This window comes from Heliangelus exortis, chromosome 9 (genome assembly GCF_036169615.1).
Source record: "Heliangelus exortis chromosome 9, bHelExo1.hap1, whole genome shotgun sequence".
Classification (NCBI taxonomy): Eukaryota; Metazoa; Chordata; class Aves; order Apodiformes; family Trochilidae; genus Heliangelus; species Heliangelus exortis.
Genome location: NC_092430.1, coordinates 26,241,051 through 26,261,204, shown reverse-complemented (window position 1 = coordinate 26,261,204; position 20,154 = coordinate 26,241,051). Strand labels below are relative to the sequence as shown.

Genomic DNA, 20,154 nt, shown 5'->3' with positions numbered 1-20,154 from the left:
CTCCCGTGGAGAATTTAAATCTGCTAGTGGCCTTTAAGAGTCTCATTTAAACAGAAATCTTACAGTTCAAATGCAGTTTTTGATTCTGGAAACAAAATACAATTCAATACAAACATTAAGAATTTCTTGACAGAAGAATTTGACTTCATTTTGTGATGCTTACATCACTGCCCACCAACAAGTCACTGAAAAACAGGAGCATAGAACATTTATTAAAAACTCCAGCAGTGGACAGACAAAGAAAATTGGTCACAGCTCATAAAAAGGGTTACTTGCAGTACAGGGAAAACCTCAAATACCCTGGAAGTATCTTTCTATTCATAAACCCAAAAGACTGTCAGAATATTGAACCCAAGAAGCTTAGCGACAGATCAATACCCACTGAACAAAAAGGAACATTCTGACCATGAAAATTATGAGGGGCCAGCAGATGTTGCAGAGGTTATGGGCAGACAAAGTTCCTGCAGGAACAGCTGTGTCTGGACTTGCAGCTCCACGGTTGCTGTGTTCAAGCTGCAGCTGCCCACGTGCATGTACCAGCCATGAGGACAAGGGAGACAGCCAACTCCTCCTTCTCACCTCCCCCTGGACTGCAGTCATTTCTACTGACACTCTAAGCAATTATTTTCACTCTGAGCAAGACATTCTGTCCAGTTCTCTAAGCAAGCTTGTATCTGTCTCTTCACTGTGGCTTCACTCCCACCTGCCTTGAAAATAGTCATAGCTGGGGAATACTGTGGAACAGTGCAATGTTCCCAAGTTTTGCATTCTTGAAGAATTCATACAACAGTCAGAGGCATTAGCATTCACACTCGGACTGGACTTTGCTTTAATCAATACAAAAAAAATCCCCAAACCAAACTAAATCCATCTCCACCCCACATCACATCCACTTCTCTCTCCATCTCTCTCTAAAACGAAGGGGGGAAATGCCACAAGTCTGTATGTTGAAATTCAGCCCACATGACATTTCCTTTGGATTTAATTGCTTCCACACAATTTCTATCTGCTAGTCATGCCAGGCCCCAGAGCACTAAATATGCCATTACAAAGAAGCTCTTGTCCTTTAATAACCTCCTTAATCAAAGAGACAGGATTATGGGTAAAACCAACCCTCAGCTTCATCCAAAGCATCCAAACAGGAAAGGAGTCAAAGCCTAACAACCAACCCTTCCAGCCTGGTTTAGAGGAGTGAACAGTGAGGAGCTGGAAGGGACAGAGACCTTACAGATACCACACTGTCAAACCCGTTCAGCTCTGGAGACATCCACCCACTTTGGAAGCAGACAGCTCTGCACACTGTCATCTATCTACCAAGCACAGAGTAACCTACTGCTCATTTTTCTTTCTCTGAACAACCCAAACCATTAGTAAAGCCAACACCCTTTCAGGTGGTTCCGGAAAAATGCTTTCATGCTAACATTCTTAGCTAACTATTCTACACACATCCTTCTGAAAATATGCTAACCGATACTATGTTCCCATGATTAATGCATAAAACAATTGTATTTTCAGCTCAAGTCATGACATGGATGAATGACAGAGTTGTCCTCCATTAATGCACAAACACTCCCGGACAGAAGCACAAAGAAATGAAATTTCAGTCAAACTTCTTTTTGACTGTGGAGACCACTGCAGGTCTGGTTTTAATTAATTTACTACTTCTAGTGTAGTGCTGAATATGGAAGATAATCTATTAAACCCTTAAAATCAAAAAAAAGAAAAACAAAAGAATAACTACATGAAAAATTCCATGTTGATACTGTTGTACTGAGGTACTTAAGAGCAAATCATACAGAATTTTCTTAGGCAGCATTTACACCCTGATTAAATGCACTTGTAAAAGAGCTACCTAAAATATAAAATTAACAAACATCTTCAAAACAAAAAAAAAGTCAGTGTAGGCTTTTAAGTGATCACATGAACTCCACTGTTTGCTCTGTCTGAACATTCCTATCAAGTTACATGTTTTTTACAAGGAGAATACAATCATGAGAACCTACTCATTGTTTAGTGGAACACACTGATAAGAAAACATCATTATAAATTGAAAAGGGACCTAAAAACTACCAGGAAATGGCATTTCTTTCTTATAACATTAAAAAAAAAAAAAATAAAAAATTTAACTCTGTGTACAGATAATTATTAAGTAATTGCTGTTAGAGCTTGTCAATGTTTATTATTTAATATATTTGCCAAGTACAGTAATTAAATTAAGCTCGCACAGATGTATCTGCAATATGGTTCCACTTTCTACATAAACACTAAACTGAGCAACTTCTAAAGCTGCAACGACTGAAGTGCAAGTTCTGACTGGAGTCATAGGTATGCAATTCTAATGAAGCAGAACACACATACAAAGTATGTAACTGCAAGAATATGAACCAGTGTCCATGGCTTTTATTAGTGTCTCCAAAAAATAACTTTCAGTATCAACAGTTCTCCAACAGAACTTGTTCAATACTCTTGTGATTATCAAATCTGTTATTTCTACTGTACTTTGAAACTTAAACAGCTAATTTTAGGAGCATATTCAAATTCATCTATATAAGGCTCCCTTACCAAAATGTAGAAAATATTTTGTACTGAAAAAAAAGTGATTCCTGAGCAATGTCTCAGGTCAATATGTGAAATTATTATTCTGTCCTCAATTGGACAGAATCGAGGCCTGATATTTGCAATAAGATAACTAGCAAACTAAACTAATCCTCTATTCTGCGCAACAACTTTGAAAGTCCACTGAAATTCCCAGGAAGACAAAAAACAATTCTCATTTGCACAGAAGTTAAGGAAGTTCTCTGGATTTACAGCCTCATCATTTGAACTACAGACTCCAGTCAAAGGAGCCATCAGATAGACCTCTGATGCTGTCACTCACAGCAGGCAAATTTAGTTTTGATGTGTACATTCTAATTTCAGAACTTCCCAAGCTCTTTTAAGTGAGTGACAAAGATGAGCTGCAGTTGGATTTTCATCAGGTAAACTTCAGTATTTTAACACAGCTTTCCTGTCTGTTAGAAACTGTTTAGTCGATTCATTCATCCAGACAGGAGTCGGTAGTCCTAATACATCCTGACACTGTGTTGCACAATGTAACTTATTGGTACTGAAGGGGATGCTGGCAAGAGGAGCAGATCTGGCACCAAGCCTAGCACAATAACCACGGGACATGGGGAACAAAACACATCCCTTCAAGTGTGGATTCAGTGCTCCAAAAGCCTACTCTTTTGTGAATTTCTCTAAAGTATGACCCCACAACGAGCAGGGATTCATGGCCTTTTGCTTTGCACCATTTTTCTGCAAGGACCACAGAGTCCACCAGGACCTTACCAGGCCCCCCTCGTGTCCATAAGTCCTGGTGCTGATGACTGCAACAACGCAGCACAAGTGAGGTACCGAGCTGTTAGTGTTTTCCATGTTTTTACTAGAACTTAATAGAGTACCTGCCTAACATGTTGTCCATCTCTTCCCTATTTCCAGTTGAGTAACTGAGGCAGAAAGGCATTCTTTATGAATACTGTACAGCAACAAGCACAGCATCAGTACAGAACAGTAACAATCTCTACAGAATTAACACCAGTGGTTTTCAGGGAAAGGCTATATTTGAAAGTCATTTGAGCACTTCAACTGTCTTAATAAAAAGTATTTTCATAGTATTTATATAGTTTTTCTTTTCTTGTTGTCCTGCTGAACACAGTAATATAAAAGTGACTGCGCTTACCCACCACCCAGCTTACCCACCAACAGAAACCAGTAGGAAAAGATCGAACATGTCAAGTAAATAAAATAATGAAAGCAAATAGCCTTCTCTCCCCTTGAGCACGATTACTGGCAAATATGTTCTGGTATGGCAAATGTTCACCATAACACTCTGAAAAGCACACTGTGATAAAGATAACAGCAGAAACAGTTTCACAAATCTGTTCAGTGCAAATGCCATACTTTCTATATTCTGTTTACCATCTGGAATGAAATCAGAATCTGACCAAGAAGCACAGACAGTACACACAGTGAGAAAACATTAAAACCTCAGTCTTCACTTGAAATATGAGGCTGTACCACCTAAAAACAAATCAGCCGAAGTAATACTTGAAGAATTCTTCTTACAGAATTTGTGTACACAGCTCAGCATGTGGATCGATATGCAACTGATATTCCCACTTACCCACACAAGAGCCACACAGGGCAGTTTGCCTGTCTTTCCAGAAACCCTTTTAATCAGAAATAAATCACACTTAAATTTTTTTCCACACATGCACACACACAAGAAATGCTTCAGATAACATTGCTGTAAGTGTGTGTTCATTAGTCTGCTTTCCATCCCCCACTTCTGCGGTTTGGTATTTAATTACAGGGTGGAGTGGTCTCCCCAGGCTACTTATGTTTCTGCCAGCCACAGCCAGAAAATTTCTGCAGGAACTGACATGCAGGAGTGAGGCTGCTTCAAGTTATAGCTGGTTCCTGGTCACCAAGGTTAGATCACTGCTCACTGAAGTCCCATCGCTACTGCTGTTTAACAGCTCTTGAAAATGTGTTTAAATACAACAAACTGCATTTTTAACTTCAATAGATCAGGAAGATTTTAATGGGAAGTTCCTAATTTGACTATTTGCTCTTAATCTCCTCAATTTTCTTTTGCTAATGACTATAAAGTCTTCATCATTAACCTGGAAAGAAATGGCAAATTTTTTTGACAAGACAGGGCTTGAATATAGGAAAATTCAACCTTGTATGCCTGGTTTGATCAAACAGGACCCTCAAGCACATCATCAGATTGAACCCTACAGATCACTGCCCATAGTTTGAAAATGTCTCTTTTCATAAACAAGCTTAAATTTTTGCAGAAAATTCTGTTTTTATCTGAAAATCACTATACTACTTGCAAAACACTTTAGTTCATATGCGATTATTTTATAGCTATGTATTATTCCCAGAAGCACTGAGGTAAAAAGAAATACATAGTAGTCAAAAATACATTATTCCAATTATTTTTTATAAAAATAAGGAAAAAAACTGTTGGATAAATAAAACTGGGGAAACAAAGAAAATACTAACTGGCAATACATTACATATGTAATGTAATTACATATGTAATATTACATATTACAATACATACACAATGAAAACTTTATTTTATATTAAAAACGGATGTTGTTAATCAGAATATTACTGTTGATGGAAAAAGACAAGGGGGTTTTTTCAGCCATAACTTTTTTTTTAGTGAAAGATTTGCATTTTTGGCCTATTCAACAAGAACCCATCAGCTTAGAAAACTGTATGTCAGAAATATATGGCAATAAGGTGAAACCACACAAGCTCATTTTGATACTAGTCAAAAACCAAGCAGCAGAAAAGATTGTTATATAAGCTTTTGACAGAGGTATCTGAGAACACCTGCTGGTCAAGCTCTAGTAAGAATGTACATAAAATATTTATTTAGGAATGATCTTCACAGTGCTTCTCTCAGTCAGCTGCTTCTTCTCTGTCCTGTTCTATTGAGACATTCAAAGTGCAAACGAGATCTTCACATTCAGGTGATAAACCAGATTAACAGAAACCTGCTCAGTTTGGACCCTGGTATATGTCCACCCACTGTTATAAATCATGTACAGTAACACAGAGAATGACAGAAATAAATTAAATGTGTTTTTCTGCTTTGCTAGTTATGACAAGAGGCAAAAATCTAAACTCTGTGCAGAGTAATTTTAAGATTGGATTCCTGAGTAATCCTCTGGAGATTGCAGGGCTACAAGGCAAAGAAATCATTACAGAATCCTGTAAATTATGCATTTATTCACTTTTCTAAACAGCAAAGATTCTCTCTCTTCCCCTGCATCCTATCATGCTCTGTCTATATGCTGTTTATTATGGCTGAATACACACAAGGTTGGACACGAGCTGGAGACCCAACTCTTCTGACTGAGAAGGCTGCAGAGAAGGAATAAGTGACCTCTTCAGCCCTGCCAGTTTAACTCGCTCAGTATTATCGCTCGGTAGATGCTTAATCAGCCAATCTTTTACTTCGTTAGCAAACATTTTGTCAACGCATATTTGCCATGTTAACACAGTGCCACTTAATCTGCAGTGAACCTGGAGCAGCGATAAGAAAATCTACCAAAACAAGGCACTGCTGCCCCACCACACATTACATTTATCAAAACGCTCTGAATCAAACTCCAAATGCCATAAATAAAACACCCTGGCCAAAAATTACTGGCCAGAAGGGACAGGCAGTTAGCTATGTTACCACACTTCTCAAAATCTGTCACTGGAATAACAAGGAAGCCTGCTCCCGTGTCGCTGAAGATACGGATGCTATAAATACCGCACACAGCACGGGCATGGTCCCCGGCAGCGCCACAGACACACCGCCTGCCATTCCCCCCTTCTGCAAAACTCACCGGAACAACTGCTTATTGAGATTATTTAAAAATAAAATAAAATAAAATAAAATTAGTTTCTGAACCTCAGACGTACGGCCAAGCAGGGCAGAAGTACGGAACAGGCAGTTGGCGGGCAGGGCTCTGTCCCCGGCTCAGGAGGCAGCGCTGCGGCCCGCGCCCCGCGGCTGCTCCGCCGCCATCGGCCTCCGCTTCCCCCTTCCCAGCGGTGAAGCGGAAAAGCGCCGTCTGACCGGGTCTTCGCGTCCACCTCAGCCTCGGCAAGCCCCGGGAGTCCCCGCCGCCCTCTCCTCAGGGCTCTGGCCGCCCCCCGCGCTCCTCCGCCCTCGCCGCCCTGACACACTTGGCCGAACCCTACCGAACCCCCCCGCCGCCGCAGCACCGAGCCCAGCGCGGTCGCCGCCGCACTCACTTGAGGAAGTACCGCTGTCCCGTGTGCGTGAGCGCCATCTCCCAGCCGGGCGGCAGCGGCAGCTCGTCCGTCACGTCGTAGGAGCGCTGGCGGAGGTGACCGTGCTGCGGGGCCGCGGCCGGGCCGGCCAACGAGGCGGGCGAGGAGTGGGAGCGGACGTGCTGGGCGGCGGCGGGCCGCGGCGGGGGCCCGCCTGAGTCCGTGCTGGACTGCCGGGAGTGCGAGCCCGAGTCTGGCTCCTTGAAGAAGGACTCGGGCAGGATCTTCTTCCTCCAGGAGCTGGGCTTGGGGTTCATCACGGCGTTGAAAAGCGCCTCCAGCTCCGTGTCCAGGTCCTGCGTGACGTGGATCACCTGCTGCCCCGGCGGCGGGGCCGCCGTAGCGGGGTTCATCGTCCTCCCGACGGCGGGCGCAGACGTCCCGGCGGGCAGGCAGCGGACAGGGCCGGCTCCACTGCGGACCGCCGCCGAGGACGTGCCCTTCGAGGCCGAGCGGGCGGGGGAGGATCACCGCCGCTCTGCCGGAGCCGGGCGGGCGGCGAGGCGGGTGGCGCGGGAAGAACCTCTGCCCCCGCCCGCTGTGGCGGTGTCTCGGTCGGCCAGCGGAGGGGCGGGCGGGACAGCCCCCGGGAGGCGCGGCGCCCTCCCCCGGGCCGGGCCGGGCCGCGCCGGGCAGCGGCGGGAGGAGGGCAGCGCCGGCCCCTCCCGCCCGCCCCCCGGCAACCGGGCCCGGCCCCCGGCAACCGGGCCCGGCCCCCGCCCCGCCCGCAGTTACGCAACCGCCGCGGAAAGTTTGGGTGTTCCTTAGGGTCGGCCGGGGTCTGTCCCCGCATCCGCCCGCCTCGCCGTTCCCCGGGACCCGCACGAAGTTGTAATTCGGGACCCGGCGAGCGTTCCGGGTGAGGCAGTAGCAACCGTTCCGTCGCAGAAGCCCCGGCGCCCCGCCGAGCGGTTTGGCCCGCGGGGGAGCAGCTGGGCCGTGCCCTGCGCTCCCCGCCAGGCCGCGGAGTCGCTATGGTGTGCACGGAAACTCTCCCAATGCAGCTGAGCTTCTGTCAACCTCATTAGCTTTGCTGCAAAGCCCTTTTTCAGGAAGTGCACGGAGGATACTAATTTCTGGGAGCAAAGTGGTGCTTGAGTTAGTTGACGTACAAGCCTCACAGGGTCCGGTAGCCGTGCTGTGGGGATGGGTCAGGAGGGAGGAAGCGTTCACGGGGACAGGGACTGCAGCCACTCGGTGGTGGCTCAGGCAAGGTTCTGCCCGTTGCTGGTACGAATGCAGTGCAGAGTTGTATCATAAAGCTTTACAACTCCCTGTCGGTAGGTGGTGGTTCAAATATAGCTGTGGTACTTCTAGCATCTCTTCTGACCTGTTAAGTCACTTGTCCTCTATGTAGTCTAGATGTCCTCAAGGCAGAGATGTCCTCAAAATGCATTCCTGAGGCTTTCTATAAAGTAAAGGTTATACATATACATTTTCTGGCAGCTTGCATCATTTTTTGGACACTTGGAACAACTTTTGAATGGTGATGTAACCAGACTCAACAGCTGCATCTATAAAAATTTTTATTGTTTACAACTTTAAGGTTGGATTTTACAATAGGAAGGATACAGCGTTCTTGTGTCTGCACACATGTAGCTAACACACTGACTATACAAACACACTTCATTTTAGTAATGCATTTCTTCATTTTATTTCTGCATTTTGGGCAGACTCCAGATTATGATGATTGATAAGAATAAATCCTCAATAATCAGGATCTACATTAGAAAAGTCTTAGGTAAGTAACTTTTTTCTGAACTTAATTATTTCTTACTCTTACTTATTTCTTAAGAAGGAGCAGAACTTATTCTGAACGTCGTTTGGCTTCTCCACTGTAGAATTTGGGCCCTGCTCGTGAGTAACCTTTGTCTCTTGATCAGTGTTACATTAAATAGTGGTAATGCAGATTCTGAGTCCCAGTTTAAGTCTGTATGTGAGCTCTGTATTAGGATCACCTCGCTGTATCAGGCAGATCTTCCTTGTGCGTTTCCTGATTTTCTTGCTTCAACAAATCTTCCCTGTCATTTATTTTTCCTTACATTTCCTGTTCCTGTTTCCATTGGCTAGGCAGATCTCCTTGATTGGATTTTTGTGGCCACATCTGCTATATTTCTGTTCAGGAAACCCAGCAATCCTGACACTTGTTTGTGCTTCCCTTCCTTAAGAATTTTCCATGCTATCTTTTATACCATTTCTCTACTGCTTCCTTACTGGGTAACTTGCTTCCATTTTTACTAGCTCAGGCATCTGTGCTCACTACAGCACCTGCTCCAGGGTTATGCAGATATTGCATATAATTTTTTTCTGCAATTTCCTTGTGTAAAACCTTTGGATATTAGATGACTGAGTGTGTGCACGCTTATGGTTATAGTACAGGTAATGATCTGAACATGAGTGATTTTTCATACAGTCTTTGCAAAGACTATTTTCCTTCCTCCAGGCTGCTGTATCCTTGAGTAAAGACACACCCCTCTGCCTGTTAGCATTCCTCTCCAGATGACATGCCAGTTCAAGGGAAGGCTTTGAACCTCTCATTCCTGGTGCCATCTCATCTACATTAACCAGACCACTTAGATAAGATGCTGCGGCTTGTCTTAAGTATATGCACCCCTGTCCTAAACTCCACCAGTATGTATTACAACTACAAGTGGCTCCTTCAGCAAGATCTTAGAATTTCAGCTGCACTTTTTACTAATATAATTAGCTGCTGTTGTACCTCTTGGTGTAGGCTAAAGCATCTTTCTCCACTAATCTGAAATCTGAAAGATAAAAATGGTAAGAACAAATTCTCCTAGTATTCTGATTATTTTCTGCTCTTTTTTGGACACAAAAATAGGATATGACATGCTTTTATGGAAAATGATTCAATATGTTCAAATCCAGGGAATACAATAACACTTCCATCACAGTGGGATTGGATTAAGTGATAAAGGAACCCAGCCACAAATGTGAAGTAGAAAGCCCCTGTTTCATTACTTTTCTTCTAATTACCAAATCATACATATAAAAACTAAGTCAATAATATTATTTCATTTCAATTTCACATGATGTTCCAATGTTTTTTAATAGTACAGACTTCTGTTCAACTTAGTAGAGGTTTATAAAAGTACAGTACTTTGAGTATACCCTATTTGTCATACATTTTCTAGCAGCAAATTCAATCTATACAAGTGGAAAGCCAAGCAAACAGGTCAGAGGAAATAAGTGCACTTTCAAATGTACCTTTCGATAATAAGCATCTAATGGCTTAAAGAAACATTACCTCATGTAATGATTTTTGATCTAGACCCATCAATGCTTTGTATTAAACATTTTTTCTGAGAACACCTACATAGGTGACAATGCATGTGTGATGTCTGTTATATAGTTATAAAATAAAACATTCACAATTTCCCTGGAAAATCTCATGCTTTCTGAGTAACTGAGCAACAGTCAAACACTGCAGAGCAGCGAGAGCGTGCACAGTTCCTGCCTTCTGTTCAGGTGTGTGCTGTGCAAAGAGACTGGAGGCTGTCATTACCCACCTCTAGTTGTTTTCATATGCTTCAGTGAAGAAGAGCTGTATATAAAAAAGAAGCTTCTATTCCTCCAAAGTAATTAATGGAGAACAAATAATACAATGGAACAGTAAACACGTTACATGAAGTTTCACTATACAAAGGTATGTGGGCATCATATTCACAGTTACACTTTAAAAAACATTGTTTGTCTTACAAATTAATAATTTTTATTTGAAATTTTGGCAGCTGGTTGTTGTTTGGGAGGTCATTTTGTATATTATGCTCTTGCTAATAGTTCTATATTAATGTGATTTTCAAGAGACTTCTTCTGGAAAGGTATACTTCAGGCAACACATTGTGTTTTTTAACGAAGGGGTCAATGCCTAGGATTCTGGTTTTTATCTATGTGTGTTTCATGGCTGTCTTTTCTCAGATAGCTTAACAGTTTTTTTTACTTTGTTTGGCAAAGCGTATCCTATGTTGGCAGCTGTGGTATGTTTGGTGTAATACAAAGACCTGGTATATATTACCAAGTTTCACCAAAATAGCTATGTAAGCATACCTCCCCAGCCAGCATCTCCAAGCCAGCAAATCTCCAATATGGACACAATTTTCTAGCCAAAAAAACCCCAGCCAAACAGAAAAATAACTTCTATCAGCTTAGTTCATGTTTTAAAAGGTGGAGTAAATTTACTGGCACGAAAGCTATGTGAATATCTACGGCTGATGACTGCTCAGACATTCGTGTCAGAAACAGCCATGCTAACCAAAAAATGACACCAATGTTTGTGTCTCAGAGGTTATCCCCCTTATAGCAAAGTCAGTGGAATGCGATATACAAACACTGCTCATCCACATCAGTGTGAAGTCAGATTACATTTGAACAGTTTGCAACACTGATCTGGGAAAAGCTGTAGTGTCTTGTTTGCAAACAGCTGAAGGAGTGTCAGAAGTCACCACACTACAGCTGCTTGTTTCAGCTTCTTCACTGGAGTTAGCATGCCCCCTCCCAGTGCAACAAAACCCAGATGAAATAACAGTGTTTTCTGATGAGTGAGAGAAATTTCAAATTTGAAGATAAAACTGCAGTAATCAAACTGACACAATTTATACCTACCTTGAAAATAAAATCAGCAGGAGTATTTAAAAAGAGATTGTGCTACAATATACCTGACCCTGACCACAAATATAGAGTGACAGACTTCCTTCCCTTTATTGAGAGAAGGAAGAAACATCAGAGCTTTATTCATGGAGTGTTGCCAGGTTATTCCTAATCTTGGACTTCCTTTCCTACACACTATTGTTAATATTACAAAGTCACAGTATAGGAAACAGGCATTCTTACAAAACCTGGAACTGAAATAAAATCACCATTCATACCTCTGAGAATACATGGACATGTTTCATAAACAGCACCAAATTTAAAACAGGTTTAATACATTTAGTATTGCATTCAAAATAGTGTTAAGACAAAATCCTAATCCAAAATTCGTATACTGATTTAATTTTTATATGTGTAGATATAAACTAACTCTATAGCTGTTTAAATGAAAACAGTTTTCCCCATCTAATTAGTTAGCCAGTTGAAAGGTGAAAAAATATTTAGTCTAGGATATTAAAACCTTGTGAGAAAGTGTGGCAGGGACAAGCAAAAGTACTACAAAATAAAACCTGTAAGAGGGTCTAAATATGTGTCAGAGATGGGGCACTGAACTTGGATCAGAAACTTAATTAATAGATCTTACAAAATCCACAGATATAATAACAGAGTTCATTCGAAAGGGGTAAAAAAAGAAAAAAAGGGACCCCCCCCCCCACATTGCTTCTTGAATTTACTGAGTACTTAGAACATCATAAACATTTTACAATACCAAACAAATTAAGTCCTCCTGAGTTTTAAGAATTGGGTTTGTGTCCTTTGCTAAATGGCTTAGCAAATTCAAGAGAATATTCTCAGGGACTGAAAACTGAAAATCTTATTGTTTTCTCTTTAAACTTGATCACGAATTTGGAAAATACATGATGATATAAACTTGAAACCAAGTCTTGAGACTACAAACAATTCCTGTCAGAAGACAAATGCAGAAAACAATTCTATAGTAAAATTTCTCTTTTGGAGATTGTAAGAAGCAAACTTTCTGCCCTCTGCTGTTTAAACTAGGAAAAAATAAACTGGGATACAAATCTGTTGTGATGCAAATAGATAAGGGATAAGACTAACTTTGCTGGCTAACTCTGCCTTTAAGAACATAACCTAGGTTATGCTTTAACTATGCTAATTGAATTTTTAGTTGTTCTGTGCACTGGCATAAGTTCACCTGAGTTTAGTGGTTTATCCTGCCAGAAGTTGCTTACTGCTTAAAATCAGAAGCTACTTGACACACACAGGAAGGGCAGTTCCGCAAAACAAAGTTAAATTTGCAGTAAAACAAAACATACAAAAGTTTTACTCTGAGGGTAACAGATGATGTTTCACACTTAATAGGTTTCTACAGATGAAACACTAATAGGCTCTACTTCCTGACAGGTTATTCAGAACTTAGTTGATTTTTGTTAATTGCTTCAAGATTAAAATGCTGCACTGACTACAAATTTACTTGGGTTAGTCAAGTTGAAAAAAAAGTTACTCAACTTTTAAAGAGGTAAGTTGAAAGTCACCCTTTTTGTTATAAAATAAAAAATCAGTGCTTCCAGATTCGCAAAAAAACTAGAGAAATGTCCTCAAATTTAACTTCCCTTTTAGTGGCTAGACACCTATGCACATTTAAAAAGCCTACTACAAAAAAAGTAGTAGTTATTTATTTCTTTTTTTTAATAGCTTGTGAATAATGCTTTTACTCTCCATGTCTTGTTCAAGGGTTTCTATAAAGCAACGGCAAAATCATGAGGAAACAAGTTATATTAAATACAGCTGTGTGTCTCCTTCAATTTGGCATACAGTTTACATTAAAAGTGAAAAATCATATCCAAGAGTGAATTCTTCTTTTAGCACTGCAGGTTACTGAGGTAACTGCTTTTTCACTCTCCAGCCTCAGCCGCCCAATAGAACAGCTGCTCCAGTACTGTGGTTGCAACACTGGTAACTCAAATTGCTGTGATGACATCAACTGCAGTGTCATTTGCTGTGCCTTTGCACTGAGCATCATCTTTTAGTTATAATTCTGCCCTATCTGCATATTAGTACCTCTGCCCTTGCAGCTGCAGAGCCCTCAGTAGCCCCTTCGTGTGCTATGAAGACAGGGAAAGGAGAATTTGCAGTGTATGCAGATGTGTTCCAGCCTCACAGAAAAAAGCTGATCTGCCTTTCTAAGCTGAAAATCCCTGCCCGCCAAGGTGATTTTCCAGGATCTCTTCTTGACAGTACAAACAGAAACATTTCAAGAGCAATATCCTTGGTGTAAGGCTCATTTCTCCTTACCTTTCTTCTTGAGCCTGTCCATGGATCACTGCCACACTTTGAATTTCTCTAAATTTCACCCAGTTTCAAACTTTAACCTTCACAACCCTCACGTCAAGTAATTTTTTGTTGGAGGGAGCAAGACCATTTAGTTTTGCAGGTTTTACTTGTAACAAGCTTCACAGAAAAGGAATATGCAGGGTTTCCGATGGCATCCTGTATGTACAAAATTTGCCTTGAGGAGTCCATCTGTTGGACGTGGTGCATTTGTTGGACTCTGTGATCTTAGAGGTCCTTTTCAACCATGACTATTCTGTGATCTTACTTGTCACCAAGGGAAGCCCTCCCCTTCTATTACATGCTTCAGGATGACACACGTGTTAGTTGCCAGCACTTACCTGATGCAACAGGCTCTACAGCAGCTAGTTCTCCTTTTAAAACATTCTAAGACAGGTAAGTATGTTCAGATTCACAGGGCAGTTATGTGATGAGACACAAAATATCTAAAACTTCGTTTTCACTGCCACAAGGCCTAGACTGTGACTATAGTAAGATGAAATAAAGCACTGGCCTACAGAGGTTGTTCCTGTATTTCACCAGGAAATGCAGGCAAATTACATAAAAAAGTACTAATCAGAAATCCCAAGTATTAACATTAGATCACATTTAAATGTCACATACTATATGTGAAGAAAATTCTAAGAAAAAGACACTCCATGTGGACAGTAAAGAAACATGTTGCTGATGCATACATGAGAGGAAACACATTTGTTCACATCATCATCACTCTATATAAAGCAAATGAACAATATTCTAGAAAATGGAAGGTTTTTTGATTAAAGAACTTCCACTGTGGGGGTTTCATTTGACACAGTACCTCTCGAAGGTTCAAAAATTCAAAACAGTAAGAAAATAATGCATTTGTGAATGTAGGAACCCCACTAATACAGAAAATTATGGTGTTGCTATGAAAGACAGTTACTATCAGTGTTGGTATATTAAGTAAGGTTCTCTCTTGCCTGTTTGTCCTTTCCAATATATTTTAAGGACTTTATGAGGCACCCTCACTAGTGATGGCAAAACATTAATTAGTGCAACTAACCTGAGTCACCAAAGCTACAATATATTGCATTGGAATACAATTGAAAAGTGTCTTTTGATATAACCTTTGTGAGACATTTTTGATGGAAAAGCATCATTTATGCTGCAACACTCAGCTAGTCTTTCCCTTATGAGCACACGGTCCAAACAGGGGAACAAAGATTCTAGCATCACAACATGAAAGTCAGATTTAGCAGAAGTTAACACTATTCTTAATCTGCCTCCTAGCCCCACAGTTTTCAATTTTTCAGATCACCCTTACATACAGAAATAATCAGCATGCTAACTCATGTTTAGGCCACTGTGTTTTCTATGGTGACTGCTCCCTGCAGAAAGCATGAGACTGCCTAGCAGGGGTTACAGCTGGTTCCATTGGTATGGAATTGTTAGGGTTGATGATGCTTTATCTGACTATAAAAAGGGTATAAAAGCAGTGTCACACTCAGCCTCTGAGCTGGCAGAATCCAAAACGAAGTGAAAAAAGTACTTGATAAATGTAAAAATAAACATGCAGTTTCATAAAATATTGAGACAGCTTTTCTTAATGTAGGAAAGCTCAAGTGGAACTATACTAATTTTGAGCTACAGAAGTTCTCAGCATAGCATGCTGGATTTCTACATGTGCAAGTAAAGCAAACCCAATTGCCTATCTCATATTGGGCAGGCGTGTAAAGTTAGCACTGGAGGACATCCAGCCTATAATTACTGCTCAAGATCCTGGCACAGGGAAGCATTTCATCTGATGCAGATGTTTATTTTTCCTCAAAATCTATTTGTGAACATTGTTTTTAGTTGTTTCACAAGCTGCTCAGTAGCACAACAGCCACGACTCAATGCTATTTCATGTTGCGCACGATCCTCCTGCAGTGGTTTGTCTTCATTTCCCCCAAGGCTTGTTCCAGCTGCTGAATTAGGTGGAGGAGGGTGGCAGGGTCAGTCTGCAACACTTGGGCAGTCTGATCTTCATTCTCATTAAGATGTAGCTTCATAGTCACAGCAGGCTTGATCTGTTGTCTCAAACTTCTGCTTGCAAGCTGCATGAGGGAGTTTAGACGAAATGGGAACAGGGAAACAAACAATGGTTATGGTCTGCAGGACCTGCTGTGGAGGACTGCTTAAAAATCCTCATCATCCACATGAAAGATCTACACAATCCATTATTCAGTGTTATCATTAGGCAATACTAACCCACTTTAATCAATGCTTTCATAATATTTCTGAAAAGCAGTGACAATTAAGACTGAATATGTGTAGTATATGCTAACTCTTTTAAACTAAGCTATGAATTCAAATTTCATAAAGCAACAAATACTTTGCATCACTACATATCCTGTTCAACCCACAGCTATCTCTGGTGCAATAGCAAAATTATGTCAGTTTTATAGACATGAAAAACTGCTGCCTCAATCACACTGCAATCACACACAACACCTCAAACACACTACAATGTAGTTGTTTAGTAATTGTTTATGATGTTAAAAGCTGTCAAGTAAAATACTGAAAACGTAACAGCAGTTACCTGCACATCCAGTCTCCACTCCAGACTGTGATAGCTGGGAAGCTTTGGTGCCAGCTCACTAAGAATGCTTCTGATCTCCTTCCTGTTATCAAGGTACAGCTGGAGCAATAGTTTGTTCAGTTCATCTGAGAATCCCAGAACGTGAATGGACTCTTGGAAGTCGATCTCTGAAATCTAGGAACAACAACTTAAGCCCTCATACAGAACTGCGTAATGATCTTTGAGAAACAAGTAAGGCTGTAAGTTAACATTACATATGGTATGGCTACTTCCCTGCAGGAGTATTTGAGTACGATTCTTCAGCTAGAATGAAACAAATCATCCAGGTTTTATGGTATTTACACGTCTGTGTATTACTGCTGCTTTGCACAAGCTTCAGGGACAGTTTTGCATCTTTTTTTTTTATGTAGAAAAAACTCAACATCCTCACATTTAAGCCTTTGCATCAGAGAACAAAATGCAATGTCAAATAGCATCTGAACTTTGTTGCAAGTAAGCATATATTTCAATAATCATTTTATCAACAGTATTTGAACATAATACTGATATGTGAATTATAATACTTTCAAGTGATCTGAATGTCTACACATGTAAGTGAGCACCGATGACTTTTAGGTTCATGCTACAGTAAGTCAGAATGGCCCCAAGAAACTGATTGCCACAGGTCAGTGCCTTTGTACTGAGCTGGAGGAGCCTGGTTCATCATTGTGAACACAGTTATTTATTCGACAGAAAAGATGATACCCTTACAATGCATTTATACCATAACCACATTCTGTAATCAACCTACCATCATGCACTTTCATTCTACCATAATGCACTATAATTTATTTGTCAAGTCATGTTACTCCAAGGCAAGATTCTGCAATATTTCAATCCCTTCCTCACCTGCTCTAAAGAACCATACCTGCATGAGTTTAATTTGGAATTACAATTCTCTGTATCTCTTCTCCATGTTTTCATTCTTCAAATATTCTACTGTATCAGAAGAAGTCTTTCCAATGGAAACAGTAACTACCCAAATATTATTCTTTTAATATCTGCTTACACCCACTCAAACTTCTCATGTCAGGAGCTTAAAAAGCTCCAAAATGTACTGTATCAGACAAACATAATGAATATTAATAAGGAATATTTAATTTTGTTTTGAACCAGGTTTCCCCCACTCATCAGTGATATTTTCAGTGCTGTAATGATAAAAACATCCTTTGAGTGCACCCCTGAAACACAAAGATATCCTTACCATAAGCTTGGAGCTTTCAGTGAGAAGATAAGTTAGTCCTTCTATGCCATGCTGAAGAGTGTCAACACCAATGTTAAGTTTTCCTTTAAAGAAAGCACAAAGTACCTTTTACTTCCTTATTAAGTCCACACAGTAACAATACAATAAACTGCAAATTTACCCAAAGGTGTGAAACATTCATGAAGAGGGTTGTGCACCTTCCAGATGATAACAAAAGGGGATGAAACAGCAAGTTAGATCCCTCCCCCAAAGCCAAACCAAACCAAAACCCCAGGTGAACCCCAACCCAATTTCTTATGGCACGATATAGAGAGAACTGCGTGCTCCCGTTCTATAGCTAAGCAGTGACTGGGAGACGAGCGTCCTGCAGGTCTTGGCCGGCACCGCAGAGCCCACACCGCACCGCCCCGGGCCCGGGCCCGACCCCCCCCCCGGCTGGACCCGCTCCCCCCGGCTCGGAGGGGCCCTTTGTGGGGCCTCCGACGTTCCCGATCTCTCAGCCCCGCGCCAGAGTCGCTGTGGCCGCCGACCCGCCCGGCTCCCGGCTCCCCGCGGTCCCGGCCCCCCCGCTCCCCGCACCCGGCCCAGCTCTTACTGGCGGCCGCCTCGCAGGCCCGCGGAGCCGCGCCCCGCCGCAGCAGCTCCACCGCCAGCCGACCCAGCTCGCCGACGGCTGAAACGAGAGACGGGACCCCGCTACAGGCCCGGCCCGGCCCGGCCCAGCCCAGCCCTCCGCCACTGACCGGGCCGCGCCGCGCCGCCGCGCCCCCGCCCCCCGCGGTCCCCGGGCCAGCGCCGGACCTGCGGCACCCGCCCCCGGCAGGCAGCCCAGGTGTGCCTTCTGCTCCTCCGACAGCACCAGCAACATCCCCTCTCCTGCGCCCGCCCGCCGGGAAAGGGCGGACCCACCCCGGCTGACGGACCCGCCCTGGACGCGCCTGCGCGGAGTGCGGAGCCCGGCAGAACGGGCCTGTGGAGCAGGAGTTGGGCTATGGAGCACGGAACCAGCCCGGCAAGCTGCGGCGGGATGCAAACGCTGCAGGAGCGGCCAGTGGCTGGGGTAACGTGTGCCCCCCGCACTTGTTAGCGCAGCGAAACCCTGCTGCTGCCTGACGGACCTGCGCTCTGCCTGCCCTTCGCTCTCCCAGTGTTTCCTTTCCCTGCCCGAACCACACAAGTCACAGCAAACGGTACCGCCGGGTCCTGGGGGACGGGCACTGTGCCGCTTGCAGGTCGTGGATGGTGACTGTGCCGTGTCCGGAGGGCGGCAACGACCGCCTCTGCGTGCTGACATGACACGGGTGGCACTGCTCTTGCACACATGGCCAACATGGCTCTCTGAAAACATTTTTTATGAAGTTAGCTCCCCCAAAACAAACCCAACGTTCTAAATTACCAAAATGATGCATAACTTTTCATAAATCCGGTTGCCCAGAGAAGCTGTGGCTGCCCTATCCCTGGCAGTGTTCAGGACCAGGTTGGATGGGGCTTGGAGCAACCTGGGCTGGTGGGAGGTGTCCCTGTGTATGGCAGTGGCTGGGATGATCTTTAAGGTCCCTTCCAACTCAAATCAGCCTGTAAGTGTGTGATTTTTTTTTTTCCTCTTTTAGGAGAAAGTTAATTTTGGTAAACAAAAAGGCCAGTCAGCTTCTGAAGGGCTTTTTTCAGAACAGAATTGTGCTTGGAGAACGTGAGTGGAAAAATATTTTACTGCCATTAATAAATATTATTTTAATATTATTATTTTAATATTAAATATTTTATCAGACTGAAGATCTTCTGATAATGCAGTGCTTTTCCATGAAGCAGGCACTCAAAAACTTTTTGTAGAACTCACCACATATCTAGATGAAATGTTATGCCTGCCAACTGATATGTTCCATTTTAATTATATTTTCCATTTACAATCTTATAAATTGTCGTAGTTACACCTACAGGAAATTTCTGTAATCTTATATCTGGGAAACAGGCACAGTATAAGTTCCTACAAGGCCAGTGGTGTAGAGTTTCTTACTCTCCAGGACAGTAGCCTTAGCACCATAATTTTCTTGGCAGATTATGAACCAAAAGTAACACAATCTTGACAAATTAGTCCAGCATTTCCATTCTCCCTTTGCCTCCCCCCACTTTAAATACTCTCCTGTTCTGTTAAGTGCTCTGCCTAATAAACAGAGAATAATTTGGGCTGTATAAAATCTTTAAAACCATCAAGTCCAAGTCTTAACCTGGCACTGCCTGGTTCACCACGAACCCATGTCGCTCAGCACCACGTCTGCAGGGCTCTGAGGGGCACCACACCCGCCCTGGGCCAGGGCCAGACAACCTGTTTGGGGAAGAATTTCCCCTGATCTCCTGGTGCATCTTGAGGCTGTTTCCTCGTGCCCTGTCGATTGTTGCCCGGGAAAAAGAGACGAACACCCACTTTGCTATCTTCCTTTTGTGCTTCGCTAACGCTTGTCAAGTGTGGGTGTTGGGGTTTTGTTTGTTGCTTGCTTGTTTTATTTTGATTTTGTTGTTTTTTAAAGCACAGACACGGTTA

General features: G+C 42.6%; 2 protein-coding genes and 1 long non-coding RNA gene across 7 annotated transcripts in view; 1 reads left to right on the top strand and 2 right to left on the bottom strand.

Annotated features, from left to right (window-relative positions):
• The window catches only part of WWTR1 (WW domain containing transcription regulator 1), a 49,148-nt gene extending 41,619 nt beyond the window's left edge, over positions 1-7,529 (bottom strand). Inside the window, exon 1 of the mRNA XM_071752967.1 lies at positions 6,814-7,529. Coding sequence (XP_071609068.1) covers positions 6,814-7,205 — 392 coding nt within the window. The 5' untranslated portion in view covers positions 7,206-7,529. The remainder of the gene's footprint in view (positions 1-6,813) is intronic.
• Positions 7,530-7,547: 18 nt separating this feature from the next.
• LOC139800154 (uncharacterized) lies at positions 7,548-9,641 on the top strand. 4 transcript variants are annotated; one of them, XR_011727599.1, is made up of 3 exons: positions 7,548-7,950; positions 8,526-8,593; positions 9,296-9,641. It is a non-coding gene; the product is annotated as an uncharacterized lncRNA (long non-coding RNA). The 4 variants fall into 4 exon arrangements; XR_011727598.1 differs by having other exon boundaries at positions 7,551-7,711; XR_011727600.1 differs by having other exon boundaries at positions 7,551-7,950; positions 9,339-9,641.
• Positions 9,642-15,586: 5,945 nt separating this feature from the next.
• On the bottom strand, positions 15,587-18,572 carry COMMD2 (COMM domain containing 2). Of its 2 annotated transcripts, XM_071752968.1 has the most exons (5): positions 18,417-18,572; positions 18,211-18,288; positions 17,616-17,698; positions 16,373-16,546; positions 15,587-15,887 (listed from the first exon to the last, which is right to left on the bottom strand). In XM_071752968.1, the coding sequence occupies exons 1-5, from the start codon at positions 18,481-18,483 to the stop codon at positions 15,690-15,692; spliced, it is 600 nt and encodes a 199-aa protein (XP_071609069.1). In that variant the 5' UTR covers positions 18,484-18,572; the 3' UTR covers positions 15,587-15,689. The 2 variants fall into 2 exon arrangements, with proteins under 2 accessions (XP_071609069.1, XP_071609070.1); XM_071752969.1 differs by lacking the exon at positions 18,211-18,288 and having other exon boundaries at positions 18,417-18,547.
• Positions 18,573-20,154: the final 1,582 nt, after the last annotated feature.